This window comes from Prionailurus viverrinus, chromosome A1 (genome assembly GCF_022837055.1).
Source record: "Prionailurus viverrinus isolate Anna chromosome A1, UM_Priviv_1.0, whole genome shotgun sequence".
Classification (NCBI taxonomy): domain Eukaryota; kingdom Metazoa; phylum Chordata; class Mammalia; order Carnivora; family Felidae; genus Prionailurus; species Prionailurus viverrinus.
This window is the reverse complement of record NC_062561.1, coordinates 104676433-104700975: the sequence shown is the minus strand read 5'-3', so window position 1 is coordinate 104700975 and position 24543 is coordinate 104676433. Positions and strand designations below refer to the sequence as shown.

Here is a 24543-nt window from a genome sequence, read left to right as displayed (position 1 = left end):
GTGACATCTGGGTAAAAAGGCATTAGCATAGGGTTGTGGGAGAGATATATGTGTATAGAGAAATACATCGAGAGTGGTCTTTAGGGGAAAAGGGAACTTGGTGTCATTTAGAGGCATTTAGAAACTAATATTAGGAACAACGATGAAGGAAATAAACATATAAGGGTATGATAACAATACAAATATTTATAAACACATTATAAAAATGACTGATATTCACAATATATAATAAAGTGCATAGCTTTCTTTTAAAAAAAATTATACTAACCTTAGTGTCTTTTCCGAACACCTTGGAATGAAAACAAATCCAGTTTTCTGATACGAAGAGCTTCCCCTGGTATAATATCTCTTTCTGTAGAGCACACGTAAAACCTGGGAAAATATATATAAAAGCATTTAGAGTTTCCATGTAAAATAAAAATTGCGCATGTATGTTGGGGACTCAGGATTGGCAGAGGCAATACACTCGTACTCAAAAGATCTGTCACTTCATTGTCAGTCATCTTTAGTGGAATAAAGATATGGGGAAGAGGGTTTGTGTTTTATTCCAAAGCCTTACACACAGGAGTACAACAATCAAAATGGCAAGACAAGGCTATCATTGTGAATAAGAGTTCAAGAATGGAGTTTCAAAATGTCCTCTACTTAGGAAGGTATGTCGGCCTGTGCTAATGTTGGCAGTCCTGCCCCTCCTTCCCTGGGACTGTCACTAACGACTCCTTTTGAAGTGGATGATCTCAGTGTGGGAAGCGCATGTGACCCACATGTTTGGCCATCATCAGAGGCATCCTGCCTCAACATCTGTATCCTGGTAGCTAGAATGGAACCTCGGTCTTAATGGACCTAAGAGGAGCTGAGTAGGTCCTAACTGGCGTGCTGGATAAGATGTTCTGGTGTGATAATCACGCCCAGTACAGCTCAGGGACGGACACATGTCTGCACATGAGAATCTGTGTTTCCTTTCAGCATTCTTCTAGTGGCCTCTCTTCCTCCAGCCTTGTTATCTGAAATCTCAGGACAGCCCAAATGCAGTGCACTGCAGCAGTGAATACAGAAGGTGAGGAGATCATCCCGGAATCATCTTGGAGGGTTCCCTGTCGTGTGGAGGGATTCAGTTTCCCATTCTACTCTCTCATCTTTCAAGATGCTTGAGGAAAGCTGAATGAAGCTGCCATCACCGTTACATCATAACTTTCGAACCCACGTTCCCCTTGGTGATCCTGTTCCCAGACGGAGCCCGCTTTCTCTCCCCCAGCCAACTAGCGTGTTTTCAAAACAGTTAAACAGGTCAGAACTTACTCTGCCTCAATGGTTCTTCAGTGGGGACATCAAGAAACAGCTTGTGGAAGTGCATGTTTGCCTTATACTACAAGGAGAACACAACACAGGCGTCACCGCTGGCATTTCTTGGCATAACATCACCAATTTTAACTTCAATGTAAATTACATAACAGATTTCCCCTCCCTTCACAGAGTATCTTTAGGAACTCCTTGTCTCTGATCGTACAGTCTTCGACACAACCCCTCAAAGAAGGCAGGGCACAAAGGTTTCATTTTCCAACAAGGTAGTGACTTTCTGGTTGGAAAGACATGTGAAATCATGCTGCAGCCTTGTGCCAAGGTGGCTGGCCAAGGACGTTCCTAATAAATGACACAAAGGGATCTCACCAGGGAAGGTAGTAGATCCTAGGACACTAAAGATCCAAGTACTCTTGGAGGACAGCAGTGGTTAAGAGCTTAGATAAACCTAGTTCAAGTCTTGGCTACATGTCCCCTTTGGTGTGTGACTGTGACCTAGTGAGTTAGCTTTGCTGGGCCTCAGTTTCCTCCTCTGTGCCAGAAGGCACATATACTACCTGTCTCAGAGGACCGCCATAAGGCTTAAACGGACAATACATCCAAAAGACCCACTACCTGGTATTGTCCCTATCACTCTTTTTGTCGTGAGGGCATATCCTTAGCCAGTGTCAGGGCGACACGACCATCCAGCCAAATTAGGACTTCGTAAAAATAAACTTAACTCTCCAGGGCGGTAGCAGCCCCAAGAGTCTGAAAGATGGCACATCGTTTCATGTTCAAGGCATGTGTTTCCACAACTGTGACAACAACAATGTACAGCCAGCCATTTACATTTGGTCACGTGCCTTCCCAAACAGCATCCCCCAAATAACCCGGGGAACTGGTGTCCCCATTCCATTCGTCTGGACAGTGTGCCTCAGGGAAACTGAGTCATTTAAATGGCACCACTCAGCTAAGAGGCAGAACTGGTCCTCCTTCCACAGGACCTCTGGCTGACAGGATTTTTTTTTTTTTTTTAATGTGTATTTATTTATTTTGAGAGAGAGAGAGAGAGAGCATGAGCAGGGGAGGGGCAGAGACACAGGGAGAGGGAGAATCCCAAGCAGGCTCTATGTTGTCAGTACAGAGCCCAGCGCGGGGCTTGAACTCACAAATTCTGAGAGCATGACCTGAGCCGAAATCAAGTCGGACACTTAACTGACTGAGCCACTCAGGCGCTCTCTGACAGGATGCTTTTGATAAAAAAAAAAAAAGTCTCAGGAGCAGAACAGAGAGACAGTACACGCAGGCCCTTCATGTCAAACCACGCAGACTTGGCCCAAGATCGCCATAAGGAAGAGCTTTACAAAGGTCCTACAGGCGATCGATGGGCCCCGCAAGTCAGCTATTTTATAAACGCCTCATGTAAAGTAGGTTATCTCATGCTGCTTCCTAAAAGTACATTTTGCATCCAGAAAGTTACCCAGATTAAAGCGACGTATTCCAAGGAGGCTTTCCTGAGATTCTTTTTTTCTTATTTAATGGCTACAGTGAGCATTGGTGGCATGAGTTGATTTAAAAGTAACCTGATGGGGCGCCTGGGTGGCGCAGTCGGTTAAGCGTCCGACTTCAGCCAGGTCATGATCTCGCGGTCCGTGAGTTCGAGCCCCGCGTCGGGCTCTGGGCTGATGGCTCAGAGCCTGGAGCCTGTTTCCGATTCTGTGTCTCCTTCTCTCTCTGCCCCTCCCCCGTTCATGCTCTGTCTCTCTCTGTCCCAAAAATAAATAAACGTTGAAAAAAAAAAAAAAAAAAAATTTTTAAAAGTAACCTGGGCCAAGGGGCACCTGGGTGGCTCAGGTGGTTATTTGTTCGACTTCTGCGAAGGTCATTATCTCCTGGTTCGTGGATTTGAGCCCTCTGTCGGGCTCTGTGCTGACAGCTCAGAGCCTGGAGCCTGCTTCGGATTCTGTGTCTCCCTCTCTTTCTGCCCCTCCCTTACTCGCGATCTGTCTGTCTCTCTCAAAAATGAAAGCGTTTAAGAAAAATAACCTGAGCCAAAAAATCCAAAAAACAACCTGGAACATGAAGTCTTCACAAATGTGAATGTAATAAATGGAAAAAAAAAAAGAAGAAGAAGAAGAAAAAAAGGCAGTGGAAATGATGTACATTAAAAGGGACAGATAAATCCAATATTTGGCTCCTGACTGGATTCGTGGGGGGGGCGGGGGGGGGGCAAAAAACATTGATGCAGGCATTGACTACTGGAAGATTGTGGAATTCTGAAATGGATTTTATAGGAGTAATATTTTTGTGTATTTACTATTCAGTTAAATTTCTTGTGTGTGCCAATGGGTTTTTTGTTCTCCTTCTTAGGAAACACATATTCGAGTGTTTAGCGGGGGGGGGGTGTTAAAAAACAACCTCAAACTACTGGTCCCAGTAAGTATGCCACGCTCCATGACACAGGACTGGGCTTAGTTACCTATTGGTGTGGGTTTTAGAGCGGAACTGAACTGCTTCTGGAGGAGAATCGTGACGGTCCACAGGTTTTCCTCTTCAGTAGGAAGCTGGGTTGCCTTCCATTCACACAGGTGCTATATCACACTCATTTTGATGCAAGGACATCACAACTCTCTTAATCGTTAGGCAAGCTAATTATCTTGGCTGGTTTTTAGACCAGCACATGACCACATAGGTCCCCGCTCTTGGGGCACTTGTCAGAGTTAGGGGTCACGGTATGCAACTCACCGCCACCCAGGATATACCGGAAGGTCAGTGGGGAAATATGAAACTGATTAATAGTCGGCCGAAGGATCTGCATCCTGTTCTGTGTTCCAGATTCTCTACTATCTGCCTACGAGAGTCGTGAATGGCAGGAAGATACACATTTGGGTCCTTCCTTTCCCTTGGCTCTAGGGGTCCCCCCATCCTCTGATCAGTGCAGTCCGCATTCCCAAGTTACCTGGCTGGAAGACGAAGACTTCTTCCTGTCCATCTTAGATTCATTTTTGCTTTCTGTTTTACAGTCGTTCTTATCACTTGCTAAAGAGGCACCATCAAAACTGGATTTTGACCTGAGCAAAGAGAACCCAGGGAGTCTGTAAGATGAACTGTTTAATGCTACTCATTAATCCTATTGTAATAAATCTTGATTAGCATGCCATCTCACAAGAAAACCTGACATTTGTTTTGTTTTGTTTTTCTGGACACCAGTGATCACTCCTAATACTCTAAGAGCATTTACACAGCATAGTGTGTGGGAGACTGGGATGGTTTCACAGGGCCACAACCTCAATCTGCAGAAATGCAGACTTCTAGAAGGGAGAAATACAAACTGAATTGTGAAGGTAATTATACCATCTCAAAGGATTTTAAGCAGTAAAAGTACTGTAGGCAAATTTTTAAACAAAACTGCAGCTATAATTCGATCCAAGAATATTTTCGTTTCAGAATTCTATTAATATTTAACATGGGTTAAATGAGTAGGGCATTGTATTAAAGGCCTAGAGGGACACAAGACGGTCTTTTTCCTTAAGAAGCCTGTGAATGCATCCAACATCTTTTTTCTAAGGCAGTACAAGACGTAGCGCCCAATAATAATACATACCACAGCTATTAGGAGGAGGTATAGAGACCCTAAGTTCAAAAGGAGGTAAGAGGAGATCGACAGCACAACGTAGGTTTAATACACTGGGCCTCAGAGGATAAGCAGGAGTTGGGTATAAGGAAAAGAGAAACAAAACATCCCAGAGTGGGAAAACAGTAGAAGTGAAATCAGGATAAAAATGAAGACCACGTTGGAAAGTCAAGTTTTCCTTTGTTCTACTAAGGACAGAGGTCAGAGCTCCAGTATTTGTTTCTAAGGTGATTCTAGTCCTGGCTCTTCATTTGAGTAGGTGTGTGAATTTGCACATATCTTCAACCTGACAGACAAACAGAATCATTCTCAAGTGGAATGCATGTATGGTTTTCAGAGATGTATATACAAACAACTTTTATGATACAATTATGTATTTTTTTTTCATTATGGGGAAGAATGGCACATGAAATCCATGATCCTACAGTATGATTCCTTAGAAAGAGGCTCAGTTAAAATGAGTATTTGGTTCGGGGCGCCTGGGTGGCTCAGTCGGTTGAGCGGCCGACTTCGGCTCAGGTCATGATCTCACAGTCCGTGAGTTCCAACCCCGCGTCGGGCTCTGTGCTGATGGCTCAGAGCCTGGAGCCTGTTTCAGATTCTGTGTCTCCCTCTCTCTCTGACCCTCCCCCATTCATGCTCTGTCTCTCTCTGTCTCAAAAATAAGTAAACGTTTGGGGCGCCTGGGTGGCTCAGTCGGTTAAGCGTCCGACTTCAGCTCAGGTCATGATCTCCCAGTCCGTGGGTTCGAGCCCCGCGTCGGGCACTGTGCTGACCGCTCAGAGCCTGGAGCCTGTTTCGGATTCTGTGTCTCCCTCTCTCTCTGACCCTCTCCCGTTCATGCTCTGTCTCTCTCTTTCTCAATAATAAATAAAAACGTTAAAAAAAATAAAAAAAAAAAATAAGTAAACGTTAAAAAAAAAATTAAAAAAAAACGAGTATTTGGTTCAAAGCACAGTTAAGAATCTTGAGTAATTCAGGTGATACAAGGGTGTGACTGAGAGACAGAAATGACTGCAGTTAAGACTTCAGACTCTGGGTTTCTCAGGCCTGAAAAGATGGGCCAAATGATATTCCAAGCTGCTGCCAGCCACAACAGTTTGGGTCCATGATGCTCTAATCACAGGTGAAATACCTCTCATTGATTCCAGGTGTCAGATTTGGATTTAGCTACTGGCCACTGAACCTATCTGCAGATACAAATGACTTTGGAATTCTAGGGATTACTTTTTTTTTTTTTTGAAATTATGAGTACACATTGGTAGTCAAAAATAATTTTTACAAATGGCAATTTACCTATTAGTATACCGTCCACTAATCCGAATTAATTACCTCGACTGATTCACACTAGTAAATGTTAATGGAATCATCAAGGCAACGATCAGACCTTTTGAGGGACTGTAAGCAAATTCTGACAGGCAAGGCAGATGTATCCCTGACGAATTCAAGAGGTGCACGCAGAAGGGGCTTGTGTGCACAGCACTGGTCTCTGGGGAAGCGGTAGAAGGGGCGCTTATTTATATGGCATTGGTATCTTTGTGTCTACCCTGTTACTCTCTCATCTCACAGGTCACTATACGCAGCACCGGAAGTCGAGTGCAGAATGAAAATGTAGGGCCTCTTATTCAAGAATTAGGAATTTCCAGACAGCGAGAGCAGAGCATTAAATCAAGCGTGGGGCTCTTTGCAACTGCACAGATGACACACCCACACCGTTTGACAAACATGCTCTCATGATGAGTGTATTATTCTCACCCAAAGCCTGGGGGAGGCAGAGAAAAAGCCACAGTGTTTTTAAAGCGCCTGCTGGAGCCAGTCAATAATGGTGAAAGATACAAGAAACGACATGCTTTGTGCGTTTGCCCGAGCCTCATTTGCTGAGTGAGGCAAGGTGCTCTGAAAGCAAACAGCTATGGAAAGAAGTGCTAAAAGTGAGATGTGTCCAAACAGCCATGCAGAACTGATGAAGAGAGAAGTGGAAGAGGCAGGAAAGAAAAATGTGGGAGAGAGAGAAGACTTAGGCTTGGTCTTGAATGAAGGATGTGATGTGGAGAGAGGGAATGGGCTGTGTAGCCAGGAAGGAAGGGAAAGGCAGGAGTTATTTAATTATCCTTTAGCAGAGGCCCGAAGACCCAGAAGGTACAATTCTGACAGTTCCAGTAACAGAGACATGAGCAATCGCTCCACCACTCAGTACAGACCCCTGGCTACATGCACCGTAACTGACCACTGAAATGATCATTCTCTGATGAGGGCACAAAAACAACTCTGAGCTCCTACTTCTTCCTTGCATGTGAGAAAAAGCATGTAACAAAGAGTCTCTGAGAGTGACAGGGACCGCACCTCATCTCAAAACTGCCTGTCCCTTCTAGGCTCACGACCAAACTGATGCTGGACCTACCAGCACCGGCCCCAAGAAACAGACATGCACACCCTGTCCGGGGATCCCCCTCCGCTTTTTCGTGGCTGCCAGGAAAGCGAGACAGCAGGTGTGCACACGCACAGGCAGAGCAGATACTCCAACCTGGGCGGGCTGCACCAGCACCCCGGCCAGCCTTTCCAGGTGCCGTATCAACCTATGCCAGGCAATGGGCTATCCTGGCTTTATCACTCAGCGAGATCAGTCCTTGAAGAGAGGGGCAGGTGTTCTGCAGTAGGTTGGGGCAGGAAGGAGAAAGTAAGCTGCCAGAAAGGGATGAGAAAGGAAGGCACGCATCCGTGCCGAGTTTGAGGAAAACCACCCCAGTTCTTTCTCAGGGGGTTATCTGGTTACGGTGGATCCTCACTTGTGACAACGGCCATTGAACTAGAAACATCAGCTCCTCCCAGCCACCCCTCCTCCCCAAAGGCCTCAAAGAACCAAGAGTCAACGTGAGGACACTCACCGCAAGGAAATGATTCTCTTCTGGTCTGGGGACTCAGCCTCGCAGGATGGGGTAGGGGACTGGGCTGTTGGCGACCTGCAGATCTTCTTTTTCTCCTCCAAACCATTCTCAGCCTCTGAGCTGGAGAAGAGAGAAAAACGCTTCACCTTAGACATCCGGGGAAGGGAGACATGTGGAAGGAAAAACGATGAGAAAACCTTGCTTTCTGGAGAGGGGAATGATACTCAAGCCCCACAACAGGCTGAAGTCAGCGTGGACAGCTGTGCGCTTTCCAGATCTCCATTCTGAAGCCTCTCAGCTGGTGCCTCAAGGGCAGGAGCTCCAGGTCCTGCCTGCTGCTGCAGGTAAACATCCGACTTTGTGGGGACTTGGTGGCTGCCGGGCGTGCGCAGGAGGGCCCCACGCTGCCCAGCTCTGCCCGGCTAGCATGCTGAGGTGACAGATCACCTGGAGGCTGGGAGGGCCCCTGCACACACGTGCACAGCATACAGGCTCACAGCCAGCTGTGAGCCACTGCTGGGAGCCCCCGCCCCTTTGTCTGCATTTCCCTTAACACCCAGTGTTATAGTTACATAGGTCCCAGTTTGGGTTGTCGATGTTTTAACCAAGGACCTCTCTAAGCAATTTCCAGTCTAATCTACACCGCCACCCAGGCTGGGTAGGAATTATTACTCCCAGATTACAGATCTGGAATCTGAGGCTGTCACTTATCAACTTGGCCAAGTTCACAGAATCAGAATGGTTCTGAGTTGGGAGGCCTCTGGGTCCACACTCACCCTCCTATTCTCTAACTCTTCTCCCTGCCATCTACCCCCCTCCCCCAGTCACTGGTCCATCCATCTAGCCCCCTTATTAGCTCTTTAGTGTGAGGGCTCCAGGGCGGGGTGAGGATCTTGTTGCCTTTTATACTGACCACAGAGTCTAGGTGAGTGCTGGTATATAATGACGATCACTAGGCTTTTAGGGCTGACGTTGGTAAAAGAAGGACTAGAGGCAAAAGCAAGTCAGGACGGTTTGCATGCTGAACCACAGACCAGTGGAGGTAATGAGTGTGGTGGATACAGGAGTTGAGTTCCCTCAATGTTAGGGACTGGGGACACCAATTCCAATACGAGCAAGAGGAGAGAAAGGAAGGCGGGAAGGCACATACACGGTGTTTTAATTTCCATGGAGCAGACCTTCTTTGGTGTCAGTCTGCAAAGCACAGGATTCACAAGACAGATTTCTGAGAATGTGAGAACGCCACGGTGGCTGAACAGAAAGGGAAAATACTAAGATAGCGTCTCTATGATCGTTCGGCTAATTTTAATCCCCATTCACCACCTACTTGGTGTCTTCACCTGCAGATGACCGCACAGGCAGGAAATGTCACTGGTTAGTTGAAGTTTTGTGGTTGCTTGCTTAAGACCCTTTTCACAGCATTTGAGATTGCCAGCCCATACCAGTAACACTGCTGTAGTGTCACCATCAACACCAAGGGTATTTGACAAGGTATCCAATGGACAATCCCTACATATGGTGGATATTCTTATACTGTGGTTAGTATTTCTCTCTTCCTCAGTACATAAATATTCAAGGACAGGCGCCCAACTTTCCACTTCTTCAATTCTCAAAGCACTCAAAAGCACTTAAGTACATTAAAAGAATTCAGTCCATAAATGAATTGCATTATGTGATGAAAGGTAAAGGGAAGGCTTTGAAATATTAATAGGAAAACACCGCTCTGGTTTAAAATAGAGGATTTTATTTAATGTTAGCATCCAGTTTAATTCACAGACTCAGAGAATTTGGGAACTTTTAAGGGGCTTTAGAGCATAACCCCCCCAACTCCCCTCCCCAAGACACACACACATTCTGATTCTTCAAAGGCATCAGACAGCAATCCACTTGAGAGCCCCTCTTGAAGTAGGGAGAATAAATCTGTGTGGACCCTCAATAATCCACTCAGCATTTATTTACATATTTACCGATTTTATACAAGAACCGAGCCACTGCTGTCCTGTCCAGCACCTCTGTGTACTTAGAAAGAGCCTTCCCACTAAGAAGCACTCATAAAAATGTGCCCCTCTGTATGGATGTAGCCCTAAGGCGACTTCAGCTCTGGGCAAATGTCTTATTTATCCAATTACTAAATTCCTTAAAAATGGGGAACTCGTGTGTTTTTTCCACAGCACTCAGCTCAGCATTTGGCTCATAGTGGTCCTTTAAAAAAATTTTTTTTTTAAACATTTTACTTATTTTTGAGAGACAGAGAGAGACAGAGCATAAGCAGGGGAAGGGCAGAGAGAGAGGGAGACACAGAATCCGAAGCAGGCTCCAGGCTCTGACCTGTCAGCACAGAGCCCGATGCAGGGCTCGAACTCACAAACCTCGAGTTTGTGACCTGAGCTGAAGTCAGACACTCAACCAGCTGAGCCACTGAGGTGCCCCTGCTCATAGTGGTCCTTAATACATGTTGACTGATATGGGATTCATCCGGTAGTGTCTCAAACACGAAGTGACACTGTTGTATGGGCTGATTTCAGTTTTAGAGTTTTGTTGACTTGAAGATGCTACAGAAAACTCAAGCAAGTTGATTCCTAACGCAGACGAGATCACTCCTGCAAGCACCCCTTACCTCTGATGTCCTGTGGCAGCAGACTAAACTATGGACAATCCCAACAGCAGAGACTGCCAGTGTCTGAGTGAGCAGAGCGTGGGAGGGGACTGGAACGGTTCCTTGAGGCCCCTCAGTGGCTCTCAAGTTACCATCACTAAAGCTGAATTCACCAGCAAGGGAGAGGAAGTAACAGGTCTCATTTAGAGCATGAAAATAAAGAAATCAGGTTTTTTCGTTTTTGTTTTTTTTTTCTTAGAGAGAAAGAGAAAACACCTACATGAGTCAGGGAGGGGCAGAAGGAGACAGAGTTTTTCTTTTCTTTTTTTTTTTTTTAATATATGAAATTTATTGACAAATTGGTTTCCATACAACACCCAGTGCTCATCCCAAAAGGTGCCCTCCTCAATACCCATCACCCACTCTCTCCTCCCTCCCACCCCCCATCAACCCTCAGTTTGTTCTCAGTTTTTAACAGTCTCTTATGCTTTGGCTCTCTCCCACTCTAACCTCTTTTTTTTTTTTTTTCCTTCCCCTCCCCCATGGGTTCCTGTTAAGTTTCTCAGGATCCACATAAGAGTGAAACCATATGGTATCTGTCTTTCTCTGTATGGCTTATTTCACTTAGCATCACACTCTCCAGTTCCATCCACGTTGCTACAAAAGGCCATATTTCATTTTTTCTCATTGCCACGTAGTATTCCATTGTGTATATAAACCACATTTTCTTTATCCATTCATCAGTTGATGGACATTTAGGCTCTTTCCATAATTTGGCTATTGTTGAGAGTGCTGCTATGAACATTGGGGTACAAGTGCCCCTATGCATCAGTACTCCTGTATCCCTTGGATAAATTCCTAGCAGTGCTATTGCTGGGTCATAGGGTAGGTCTATTTTTAATTTTCTGAGGAACCTCCACACTGCTTTCCAGAGCGGCTGCACCAATTTGCATTCCCACCAACAGTGCAAGAGGGTTCCCGTTTCTCCACATCCTCTCCAGCATCTATAGTCTCCTGATTTGTTCATTTTGGCCACTCTGACTGGCGTGAGGTGATACCTGAGTGTGGTTTTTTTTTTTTTTTTTTTTTTTTTTTTTAATTTTTTTTTTCAACGTTTATTTATTTTTGGGACAGAGAGAGACAGAGCATGAACGGGGGAGGGGCAGAGAGAGAGGGAGACACAGAATCGGAAACAGGCTCCAGGCTCTGAGCCATCAGCCCAGAGCCCGACGCGGGGCTCGAACTCACGGGCCGCGAGATCGTGACCTGGCTGAAGTCGGACGCTTAACCGACTGCGCCACCCAGGCGCCCCCTGAGTGTGGTTTTGATTTGTATTTCCCTGATAAGGAGAGACGCTGAACATCTTTTCATGTGCCTGTTGGCCATCTGGATGTCTTCTTTAGAAAAGTGTCTATTCATGTTTTCTGCCCATTTCTTCACTGGATTATTTGTTTTTCGGGTGTGGAGTTTGGTGAGCTCTTTATAGATTTTGGATACTAGCCCTTTGTCTGCTATGTCATTTGCGAATATCTTTTCCCATTCCGTTGGTTGCCTTTTAGTTTTGTTGGTTGTTTCCTTGGCTGTGCAGAAGCTTTTTATCTTCATAAGGTCCCAGTAATTCACTTTTGCTTTTAATTCCCTTGCCTTTGGGGATGTGTCGAGGAAGAGATTGCTACGGCTGAGGTCAGAGAGGTCTTTTCCTGCTTTCTCCTCTAAGGTTTTGATGGTTTCCTGTCTCACATTTAGGTCCTTTATCCATTTTGAGTTTATTTTTGTGAATGGTGTGAGAAAGTGGTCTAGTTTCAACCTTCTGCATGTTGCTGTCCAGTTCTCCCAGCACCATTTGTTAAAGAGGCTGTCTTTTTTCCATTGGATGTTCTTTCCTGCTTTGTCAAAGATGAGTTGGCCATACGTTTGTGGGTCTAGTTCTGGGGTTTCTATTCTATTCCATTGGTCTATGTGTCTGTTTTTGGGCCAATACAATGCTGTCTTGATGATGACAGCTTTGTAGTAGAGGCTAAAGTCTGGGATTGTGATGCCTCCTGCTTTGGTCTTAGAAGGAGACAGAGATCTTAAGGAGGCTCCGTGCTCAGGACAGAGCCAGACCCGAGGCTTGATCCCACGACCCTGGGATCGCGACCTGAGCGGAATCAAGAGTCGAACGCTTAAATGACTGAGCTACACAGGCGCCCCTCTTTCTTTTTTTTTAAACAAGAAGACAAGGCCTTTCAGGGACAGTGACTAGGAGGGTCAACTAAAAAAACCCCAAAACCAAACCAAAAGAATAATCTTTCTTTTCCTTTTCTTTCTTTCCTTCCTTCTTTTTCCTTCCTTCCTTGTTCCTTCCTCTTTTCTTTTTTTCTTTCTCCTTCCTTCCTTCCTTCCTTCCTTCCTTCCTTCCTTCCTTCCTTCTATGTATAAACTATTTATTCACAGACAAGGCCTAAAGATTCCTTGGACCCACCCACAGTATGGCCACAGCAGCCTGTGGTCTTTGAATGCTGGCCTCGGACACGAAGTCCCCAGAAGGGGTGCCACCTTCTTTGGGGTGCAATCTTCGCCAGTCGCTCCAGGCCTTTGCGTAGTTTGGTGTTTGTACCATTGGCCAGGACCTGGTTGTATTTTTTCCATCCTTGACATCCTTTCGTCTGTTGCAGAACCAGTCTGGGAGCTTATACTGGCATGGATTCTGCATCATGGTACACACACGGTCCATGTCGTCCTCAGTGAGCTCTCCTGCCCTACTGGTGAGGGTGAGGTCTGCTCTCCCCAACACCCCATGAGCCGATCTTTGCCCCACACCCTTAACTGCAGTGATGGCAAAGGCTGTTTTCCGCCAAATAATTGCTGCTGGTGTTGGGTACTTGCAAGACGTACTTGCTGGAACTTCTCAGCGATCATTGGACCGCCCCAGCAGTGGCATGTCTCAACCTTCCTCTTTCAACAAATGCTTATCAGAAGGGTTCCCGATGGCAGGGCAGGATGCTCAGGGCTGGGCAGCTGAACAAACAAGTGGCTGGTGGTTTTAAGGATGCTTAGAAGCAGCAGCAGATGCTGGGGACAGAGGATCAATCTGTACTCAGCCTTGGCAAGTTATTTCTTCTCCCATCTCCAACCCAACTGAAGGGCCACTTATAGGCCCTGAAAGCTTTCAGTAGGGATTCCAGAGCAGTGAGACAGAGTCATGCTCATGCTAACCAAGCCGGATGGTACTGTTTAGGAGAATGCGTTCTTATCACCGGCTAGTAAGTGCTATTTTCAGGAAGAGACACTGCCCCACACTGTTACGCAATCTACAAATAAAAACACGGGTTGGACAATCCCTATCGACAGTACATTATGTGTCAATTCCCAGACCTCATTAATCTGATGATAAGATGATCAACCTTTCACCATTTTTCAGAATCAGAATTCTTACACGAAGCCAAGTCCCATTCGTCCTGGAAAGAGTCTCTTTGAGTTTAAGGTAAACTCCACTCTCCTTTCTCCTGTCACATTCATCTCCCAGGCCTTTTGTCCCTCATGCTGGGAATGAGTTGAATTTAGCCATCATCCCAAGCAAGTCCCAAGCAGAAGGCATAATTCAAAAGTTACAAGCTGTCCAAGGAGCTACTGCGCAGAATGAGGATTCAGTTGCATCTCATGTGAGTGAATGGGCTGTGTCTCCAGGTAAATGAGAACTGGTACCTCCCTGTGGTTCAGTCCAAGTAGCTCTGTTCCTTCCCAATTCCAGTGGTGAATTCCTGTGTTTGAACCTACCTTCAAGTTAAATCGGTCTAAGCAAAGGCATAAAAAATGTCATAAACTCCCTTATGGTAGTGTGGGTGAGGGTAGGTTTATATCCATTGTCACTTAAACAAAAAAATCCCTGATCATCATATCCTGAAACCACAGTCTTGACCAACAAAGTTTGGAAGTGACCTGAGGATAGGATATGTTTCCCCAGTCTCCATGAGATAAAATCCTGGAAATGGGACTGTTGTGATGAAGGCCAGGCCTGTCACAGTACAGTGTTGTGCTGAAATGCTGTACTGAACACTCATGTGCACCTGGGCAAGCCAAGGCCTGGGGCACCAAACCCTTGATTTGGGTGTGCTGCTTGCTTAGTGGCTTCAAGACTGGCTGGCAGGCAACGGTGGCAGTTTGTGAGAAGCAAAAGATGGGCTGTAAGGACAGAGGAGGGCTCTGGGGGTGGGTGGGCAGCAGCCACAGTACAAACTGAGACTTCACAGGAACCATAAGGGAACAGAATGGGGTGCAAAGGTGCAGGAGTTGGTGATGGAGACCAGGGCCCCTCTAAGACCCCTCAGCGTCTCCAATTACAAAGTAAATGCCAAATCTCCCAAACTAGATTTTTGTAAGTTAGGAAAAAGAGTTTCATTTGTAATTCAGATACAGTCTGTCTTGGTCTAGAAGCTTTACATTTTATTTATCTATCTACATATTCATTTCTGAGTATTAGAAGCAGAAGGCATAATTCAAAAGTTACAAATGGAGCTCTGAAAACTGTAAAACATTGACGAAAGAAAGCGAAGAGGACACAAGTGAAAAGACAGCCCATGTTCATGGATTGAAAGAATATGGTTAAAACGTCTATCCTATCCAAAGCCATCTACACAGTCAGTACAATCCCTATCAAAATACCAACAGCATTTTTCACAGAACAAATAATCCTAAAATTTGTTTGGAGCCACAAAAGACCCCAAATATCCAAAGCAATCTTGACAAAGAAGAGCGAACCTGGAGACATCACTATCCCAGATTTCAGGATATACTATACAAAGCTATAGTAATCAAAACGGTATGGTACCGGCACAAAAACAGACACATAGATCAATGGGACAGAATAGAGAACCCAGAAATACACCCACACTTATATGGTCAATTAATCTATGACAAAGGAAACAAAAATGCACAATAGGGAAAAGACAGTCTCTTCAATAAATGGTGCTGGGAACAATGGACAGCTACATGTAAAATAATGAAACTGGACCACTTTCTTATACCATACACAAAAATAAACTCAAAATGTATTAAAGACTTATGTGTGAGACCTGAAACCATAACACTCCTAGAAGAAAACAGAGTGAGTAATCTCTTTGACATTAACCTTAGCAACATTCTTCTAGATATGTCTTCTTGGGCAAAGGAAACAAAAGCAAAAATAAACTATTGGGACTACACCAAAATAAAAAGCCTTTATACAGTGAAGGGAACCATCAACAAAATCAAAAGTCAACCTACTGAATGCAAGAAGCTATTTGCAAATGATTTATCTGGTAAGCGGTTAGTATTCAAAATACATAAAAAACGTATACAACTCAACACCAAAAAATAAATAATCTCACTAAGAAAATGGGCAGAGGACCCGAATAGATGTTTTTCCAAAGAAGCTATCCATAAAGCCAAAAGACACATGAAAAGATGTGTCTAATCTTCGCCAGTCATCAGGGAAATGAAAATCAAAACCACGGTGAGATATCACCTCACACCCGTCAGAATGGCCAGACTTAAAAAAGACAAGAACTAACAAGGGCTGGTGAGGGTGTGAAGAAAATGGAACCCTTGTGCACTGTTGGTGGGAATGTCACTTGGGGCAGCCAGTGTGGAAAACAATATGGAAGTTCCTCAAAAAATTAAAAATAGAAATACCATACAACCCAACAATCCCACTTCTGGGTATTTGCCCAAAGAAAACAAAAATACTGATTTGAGAAAATATATGCACCCCTATGTTTACTGCAGCATTATTTACAATAGCCAAGCTGTGGAAGCAGCCCAAGCATCTATCGATGAATAAAGAAGATCCAGTATAGATACACATTGGAATATCACACAGCCATTAAAAAGAATGAGACCTTGCTATTTGTCACGACATGGATAGACCCAGAGGGTATTGTGCTAAGTGAAAGAAGTCAGACTGGCAAAGACAAGTATCTTACGATTTCATTTATAGTGGGAGTCTAAAAAACAAATGAATAAATACAATCTAAAAGCAGAAAGAGACCCATACATACAGAGAACAAAGTGACAGCTGCCACAGGGATAGGAGTAGGAGGATGGGGAAAACGGGTGAAGGGGACATTCCGGCTTCCCGTTATGGAATGAGTAAGTCGGGGATGAAGGGTAGAGCACAGGGAATACAGTTGGATGGTATTTAATACTGTACGGTAACTGCACTCATGGTGATCACAGCATAAGGTATAGACCTGTGGAATCACTATGTTGTACCCCTGCAACTCTGTCACATTGTGTATCAACTAGACTTCAATGAAAAAAAAAGTTACAAAAATGGGGCGCCTGGGTGGCTTAGTTGGTTGAGCTTCTGACTTCAATTCAGGTCATGATCTCACTGTTCTTTTTTATTTACTTTGGTTTTATGTTTATTAATTTTTGAAAGACAGAGAGAGAGCACAAGCAGGGGTGGGGTAGACACAGAGGGAGACACGAATCCGAAGCAGGCTCCAGGCTCTGAGCTGTCAGCACAGTGCCTGACATGGGGCTTGAACTCACAAACCTCAACGATCTCACTGTTCTTGAGCTCAAGCCCCACGCTGGGCTTACTGGTGCCAGCATGGAATCTGCTTTGGATCCTGTTTCCTCCTCTCTCTCTGCCCCTCCCCTACTCGTGCTCTCTCAAAAATTAACTTAAAAAAAAAGTTACAAATCAAAAACCAAATCTCCTTTCTATCCCTATTTCGCGGTGGCCCTGTTTTTCTCCAAAGAGGCACCCACTACTGTTCCTGGCAACTGTGTGTCTTTCCAGGAAGAGGCTGGGCACATCTGAGTGTGTATTTTTAAAGCACAAATGATACCATGTTATCATATAGTTTCCTTTTCTTTTCTTTTCTTTTTCTGTTTATATTGGTGCTGTCTCCCTATCAGAATATACAGGGCTTCCTCATTCTTTTTAATGATTGCATGAGTTCCACTGTAAAGGATGAATTATAATTTAATCAGTTCCTTATTGATGGGCATTTAGGTGGATTTCAGTCTAATGACAAATAAAAATAACACCGCAACAAATATCCTTGTATGTTTATTATGTGTGTGAATATATCCATAGGATAATTTCCTGGAAATGGATCACCTGTGTCAAAACAAACACAATTTAAAACATTTATAGTTGTTGCCAAATTGCCCTCAGTAGAGGTTTTGTAAGCCACACCCACCATATAAAACAGTGTTTATACATTCTTACTAGTAAAGTGTGAAACTAAAAAAAAAAAAAAAATTCTGCGTGCCTGGTACACAGGATAACAATAGTAATTTAATGACTCGTTTTAAATTTTTGATCTTTGCAAATGTGAGAGGTAAAGAAAAATCCCATTACCGTTTTGATTTACTGTTCTCTTCTTATGAGTAAGTTTGAGTATGTTCTCATATATTTTTAAATTTCCTGTATTGTGAATTAGCTGCTTGCATGTACATTTTGCCAATTTTTCTAATGGGCAATTGATTGAAACATTTAGGAGACACAGTCTTATCACAACTACATAACCAATGCTTGCAATATTCTAGAATTGACTTTTTGAATAAATGATGTTAAACAATTAGAAGTTCAGTGGATATTAGGGGTTGGCATAACATTAAAATAAAATGTTGGGGCACCTGGGTGGCTCAGTCGGTTAGGCATCAGACTCTTGATTTCAGATCAGGTGGTGATCTCATGGTTTGTGAGAGTGAGCCCCACATCGGGCTCTGTGCTGTCAGCGCAAGTTGGGATTGATATTTTCTCTCTCTCTCTCTCTCCCTCCCTCCCTCCCTCCCCCTCTCTCTTTCTGTCAAAATAAATAACGGGGTATCTGGGTGGCTCAGTTGGTTAAGCGTCCGACTTCGGCTCAGGACATGATCTCACGGTTTGTGAGTTCGAGCCTCGCATAGGGCTCTGTGCTGACAGCTCAGAGCCTGGAGTCTGCTTTGGATTCTGTGTCTCCCTCTCTGTCTCTCTCTGCCCCTCCCTGTCTTGTGCTCTGTCTGTGTCTCTGTCAAAAAGAAATAATTAACATTAAAAATTTCAAAATAAATGTCTCTGACAAATAATAATAAAGTATCTCTGACAAATTAACTTTTTTTTTTTTTTTCTGATGGGCTTCCTGGCAGATAGAAAAAAATGCCCAAAACATAGTATTCTTTGGTTTCAGTGAAACCTTTAATGAAACCTGACAGGCTTTCTAGTTCAAGAGGGAGAGATCGAGCACAAATGTTTGTCTCTCCTTTCTGAGCCCTTTAAAATAACTAAAAAAAGTAACACTCCTGCTGATAATGGAGGGAAATCATCAACAGAAGCGTTAAGTCCCCAAATTTCTGTAATATATAAAGTGGAAAGTAAAGTATAATATTAACTTGTGCAGCAACGTAACGAAGCTGTACTTAGAACATGGGCGTTAATGGAAGATAAGACAACAGTGATCTGGTCTATCAGAGTCCCGTGAGGTGCTGTAGGAAGAGGATTAAGAAGTGGATGAATACATGAGATTAAATTAAAGGTGTCAAGGAGATTTTATTATTTTATGCTATTTTATTTTATTTTATTTTGAGACAGCATGAATGGGGGAGAAGGGCAGAGAAAGAGTGAAAGAGAATCTTTTTTTTTTTTGTTTTTTCAATATATGAAGTTTATTGTCAAATTGGTTTCCATACAACACCCAGTGCTCATCCCAACAGGTGCCCTCCTCAACACCCATCACCCATGCTCCCCTCCCTCCCACCCCCCATCAACCCTCAGTTTGTTCTCAGTTTTTAAGAGTTTCTTATGCTTTGGCTCTCTTCCACTCTAACCTCTTTTTTTTTTTTTCTTTCCTTCCCCTCCCCCATGGGTTTCTGTTAAGTTTCTCAGGATCCATAATGAGAGTGAAAACATACGGTATCTCTCTTTCTCTGTATGGCTTATTTCACTTAGCATCACACTCTCCAGTTCCATCCAAGTTGCTACAAAGGGCCATATAGTGAAAGAGAATCTTAAGCAGGCTCCATGCTGAGCATGGAGCCCAAGGTGGGGCTCAATCCCATGACCCTGAGATCGTGACCTGAGCCAGAATCCAGAGTCGGATGCTCAACTGGACTGAGCCACCCAGGAGCCCCTGAATAAGAGTTCTTTAAATGCCTCCTCTGGACCCCCGCTCCCATCATCAGACCTACCATCAAGCTGGCAGATACTTAGCCATGGGGGTGAGATACCAGAAAGGTTGTCAACTAACAGACTGAACATACTTAGGTGCAGGGCACCCAGGATGGAGTGTGGAGCCCCACAGTGAATCCTTCTCGTCCTCCCATTTGGAATCAAGTAGTCCCCAGGCTAGGCACCAATCCACTACCCATGTCCTTCCATGGATCCCAGAACAGCTCTCTAGTCCCTCTTTCTGAAATAGGAGACGACAACACAGGACTGCCAGCCCCTTGAAGAAAGCCTGAAGTCTTAACGAAAAGACCAACATAAACCAACAGCACTGTGGGGCTCCACACTCCATCCTGGGTACCCTGCACCTAAGTATGTTCAGTCTTTTAGTTGACAACCTTTCTGGTACCAACAGCGAAGTAAAATCCTTAGGAAACAGACTTGAGAGCACAGAAGAAAACTTAACACAGACAACCAAACAAGCACAAACCCATAGTCTTCTAATGCATATCTTCTGAGAGAGAAGATGGTACCCATGAAACAGATTATGGGGCAAGGGAAACCTTCCTTGACTCTTTAATTCTCTGTTTTTTTTTTTTTCATAGTAAGTTTATTTATTTATTTTGAGAGACAGTGAGCGAGCAGGGGAGGGGCAGAGGGGGCAGGGGAGACAATCCCCATGGGGTTCCACATTGTCAGTGCAGAGCCCAACATGGCGCTCAAACTCACGAACTGTGAGATCATGACCTGAGCTGACATCAAGAGTCTGACACTTAATTGACAGAGCAGAGCCACCTAGGAGCCCCGACTCTTCAATTCTGAGTCCAAGTCCATAATAGCTTACAAGGCACCTGGTGACCTGCCTTGTCCACCTCTCCTATGCTCCTGACACCCTCACTCACCTCCCTTCAAGCACACCCCCAAACTCTCATGAGAAAACCTGTGCACTGGCTGTTCATCAGATGTAGGTTGATATATTATTGAAAGAGATAAAAGAGAGGGGCACCTGGGTGGCTTGGTCAATTAAGCATCCACCTTCAGCTCAGGTCATGATCTTACTGTTCGTGGGTTCAAGCCCCATGTTGGGCTCTGGACTGACAGCTCAGAGGCTGGAGCCTGCTTCAGATTATGTGTCTCCCTATCTCTGGCCCTCCACTGCATGTGCTCTCTCTCTCTCTCTCAAATAAATAAACATTAAAAAAATTAAAAAAAATAAAGGGATAAAAGAGAAAATAGGACTTAGAGGGATATGCCTACTTAACATTGGGGGTAGGTAGAGGGAAGCAGGGAGTTAGTCTGAGTTGACTTATGATCCATCAAAACAGGAAAGTGAAGAGATAAGGTTTAAAGTCAGTAAGAAAAAATATAAACATTTTTGTAGATAATGAAGTAACCACAGAGGTAAATCAGGTACAGTCTGAAGAAGCTACCAGGGAGGCAGATGGAGAATGGGAGAGGCAGGAAGTGAGTTCTTGATAAATTTTAATGCACTGTATTATTTTGTGAACATTTAAAAACATGTTAATATCCTTATAAAGAAGTTGTAAAATATAGCATAAATCATAAAAGTAGGTGGGTCTGCTATCCAAGTCCTTGTTTCCAAGTGTTTTTATTTTTTAATGTTTTATTTATTTTGAGAGAGAGGGAGGGAGGGAAGGAGGCAAAGAGAGAGAGTGAGAGCGATCATGAGTGGGGGAGGGGTAGACAGAGAGCATGAGAGAGAATCCCAGGCAGGCTCTGCACTGTCAGTGCATAGCCCAACCCAGGACTCAAACTCACCAGCTATGAGATCATGACCTGAGCCGAAATCAAGAGTCAGGTGCTTAACCGACTAAGCCACCCGGGCGCCCCACTATCCTCCAATGTTTGAGTTCCTACTAAGTGTAAAATATACTGCCAGATGCTGCCCTCTCCAGGACTTAGCCTCTACAGGGAATTTTAATTTAGCACCTAAGTAAAGCATAATATAGGTTATAAGGGATGTCTACCACAAAGATAGTGCCTTGGGAATTCAGAAATCTCTTGCAATTGTCCAGAGGAAAACCAGGGAAGATTTGTGGAGGAAATAAGCATGATCACTGTGTGTGTGTATGGGAGCAATATGTCTTTTCTCATTTAGCAGACACTTATTAAAGCTGTCAGAAATACATTTCAGTACAAGAAACCGGAAGTGTAAATTGTATTTCTATTTGTGCTGTAAGTAAAATCAATCAATCAATCCCGTTGGACGGAGAAAATCAAAACCTTCCAGTATCACAGTGTGGTCACCTTTGCCACTTTTCTATCCAAAGAGACACTGTATTTGTGCAACGGTAATTGGGGGAAGGAAGGATGGACGTTTGAGCTGGGTACATATAATTTAGACTTGTAGAGATTCCAAAAGGGCAGCAGAAATACAAGGAAAGGCAGAAGCAAAAACACGCAGACAAGGTAGAGTCACACATGCACAAGGAAATCTAGCAGTTTGGTTTTCTCTGGAGTATAGGCAGCAGAAAGAAGAGTCAATTATGTTGTGGTCAAGTTTGAGTCCCATGAGAGCGGGCTGCGTTCGGACTTCATTTGTTGTGCAGCAGGGATAAAGTGAACATTTGTAAGCAGAAGGAATTTGTAAGCAGACAGGATATTAAGTGCTCACCGTTTCCCACACTTTGACCGTGAGGACCTGATGAGCTACGTACTTCTGGAGGATTATACTCCACCTGTGGCCAGGCACAGGGGTGGGGTGGGGGGTGCTGGAGGCAGAGAGGAGGACGAGTTTAAGGCAAGAAGCAGAGACTGCACTGGAGAACAAATCCAGAGATAATACCAGAAGGGAGCAGAGAACAAGCAACGGAGAGCAACAGCCAAGATAACCCCAAGGTTCTGGGGGATGGGGAAAATAAAACTGCCACCAAAAACTACAGGGACCATAGGAGGGAATGGAGTTGGGTGAGTGGGGTTTTGCAAACATAGATTTAGATGTGACAGTTCGACGTAACAGATGTCTATTGTCAGCAATAGGTGGCTAACATATCGTTAGCAAAGTATCTCAGAAACCATCAGAGCCCAAGAGAACAAGAGCAAAAAGGCTATCTGACTGCAGAAGGAAGGTTCTGCTGGCTGGAAACTACTTCTGCCGAATCCCAAGCACACTGCCATAGCCAAGGGGCTAGCTCCTACTCAGCAGCTATACCAGGCAGGGAAGAATGGCTTACCCAAGGCCACCAACTGGCCCCAACACACCTCTCTCTCTCTCTCTTTTTTTTTTAATGTTTACTTATTTTTGGGAGAGAGAGAGACAGCATGTGAATGGGGGTGGTACAGAGAGAGAGGGAGACACAGAATCTGAAGCAGGCTCCAGGCTCTGAGCTGTCAGCACAGAGCCTAACGCAGGACTTGAACTCACAAACTGGGAGATCAGGACCTGAGCCGAAGTTGGGACACTTAACCGACTGAGCCACCCAGGCACCCCTCCAACACACCTTTTTTTTTAATTAAAAAAATTTTTTTTTTCTAACGTTTCTTTATTTTTGAAACAGAGAGAGACAGAGCATGAAAGCGGGAGGGTCAGAGAGAGAGGGAGACACAGAATCTGAAACAGGCTCCAGGCTCTGAGCTGTCAGCACAGAGCCCAATGCGGGGCTCCAACTCATGGACTGCGAGATCATGACCTGAGCCGAAGTCGGATGCTTAACCAACTGAGCCATCCAGGCGCCCCCACACCTCTTTAAATGGGTCCCACAGAGCTCCCCTCATTCGCATTAAAATGGACAAGTACCTATCTGGTGACTAATCACGTGACTCACTGCTACCTTTCTATCTTCTGATTCTGTGTGCCCCAATCCCTGCTCTTCTCTCAATGCTTAAGGCAACTCAATCCCAAAAAGCATTTAATTGTCACGATTCTGATTTTGAAGGGACAGAAACCCAACTCAAACTAGCTTATGTGTAAAAAAAAAAAAAAAAAGCCCAAAAGGGCTTTTGTCACTGCTTCAGGATGAAGTCACCAGCTCTGGGGAGCTGCAGCTGCACACGTTTCCCTTTGACATCTGAACACAAAGCAGTGATCTCCAGGGTCTCCCTCTGTAAGTCCCCTGGGACATCAATGCCCAATTCATCCTCCTGAGACACGGCCTCCATTATGTTAGGCCACTGCTCCAGAACCAACGGCGGCTTTCTATTGGGCATCAGATTGCGGCATCTGGATATGAGCCAAAACCTGCCAGAGTTGTGCCATCTTCCTTCGCTTTTCAGAAAGAGTTCTCCGTTCCAGCCATGTTGGTCTTCTCCCTGTGGCCTTGGTTGTATCATGTTCTGCCCTCTGTCTGTGCACTGGAGTATTCTCTGTGCTCTTTCCCAGCTCCCCACAACCTCCCCACCGCCTGGTTCCATGTCCAGGGCATGTCGAATCATGTACCTTTCTGACACTGGCCTCCATCTGTTCCCTTCCGATGTCTGGATATAAGAAACTGTGTGATTAATACTTGCTGACTGCACAACTTTGAGTATATTTGCAGTACAGGACGACAATCAGCATTTTAAAAAGGGCTTGGGCTTACGTTCTCTCTCAACCTACACGGTCATCTCCTTCCCAGGTGTGATTTACAGCTTGTACTGGAAGAGGGCCATGGGGAAGATGGGAGAGGGGAGAAAAAGGTGGTCTTTTCACTCTCCCTTTCACTGAACCAGCATTGTGTGTAAATAATCATTAGTTAGGTGAGTGATAATTTAAACCCTATAGCAACTCAAACAGACTGTCTTCATTGTTGGAAGAAACCATGATTGCAAGGAGAATCATAATTAAATAAGTAACTTCTCAGTAGTGGTATTTAAAAAAAAATTTTTTTTTATGTTTATTTATTTTGAGAGAGAGAGAGACAGACAGAGCGTGAGTGGGGAAGGGGCAGAGAGCAAGGGACACGGAATCTGAAGCAGGCTCCAGGCTTTGAGCAGTCAGCACAGAGCCCGATGAGGGGTTTGAACCCACGAACCATGAGATCATGACCTGAGATGAAGTCGTACGCTTACCTGACTGAGCCACCCAGGCACC

General features: G+C 44.6%; 1 protein-coding gene across 2 annotated transcripts in view; it reads right to left on the bottom strand.

The window, feature by feature from the left end:
- The window catches only part of GRAMD2B (GRAM domain containing 2B), a 120816-nt gene that overhangs the window by 21503 nt on the left and 74770 nt on the right, over positions 1-24543 (bottom strand). For both annotated transcript variants that reach the window (XM_047858078.1, XM_047858086.1), the window contains exons 2-5: positions 7801-7920; positions 4241-4352; positions 1300-1366; positions 269-372 (exon numbers count right to left, since the gene is read on the bottom strand). In XM_047858078.1, coding sequence (XP_047714034.1) covers positions 269-372; positions 1300-1366; positions 4241-4352; positions 7801-7920 — 403 coding nt within the window. The remainder of the gene's footprint in view (positions 1-268; positions 373-1299; positions 1367-4240; positions 4353-7800; positions 7921-24543) is intronic.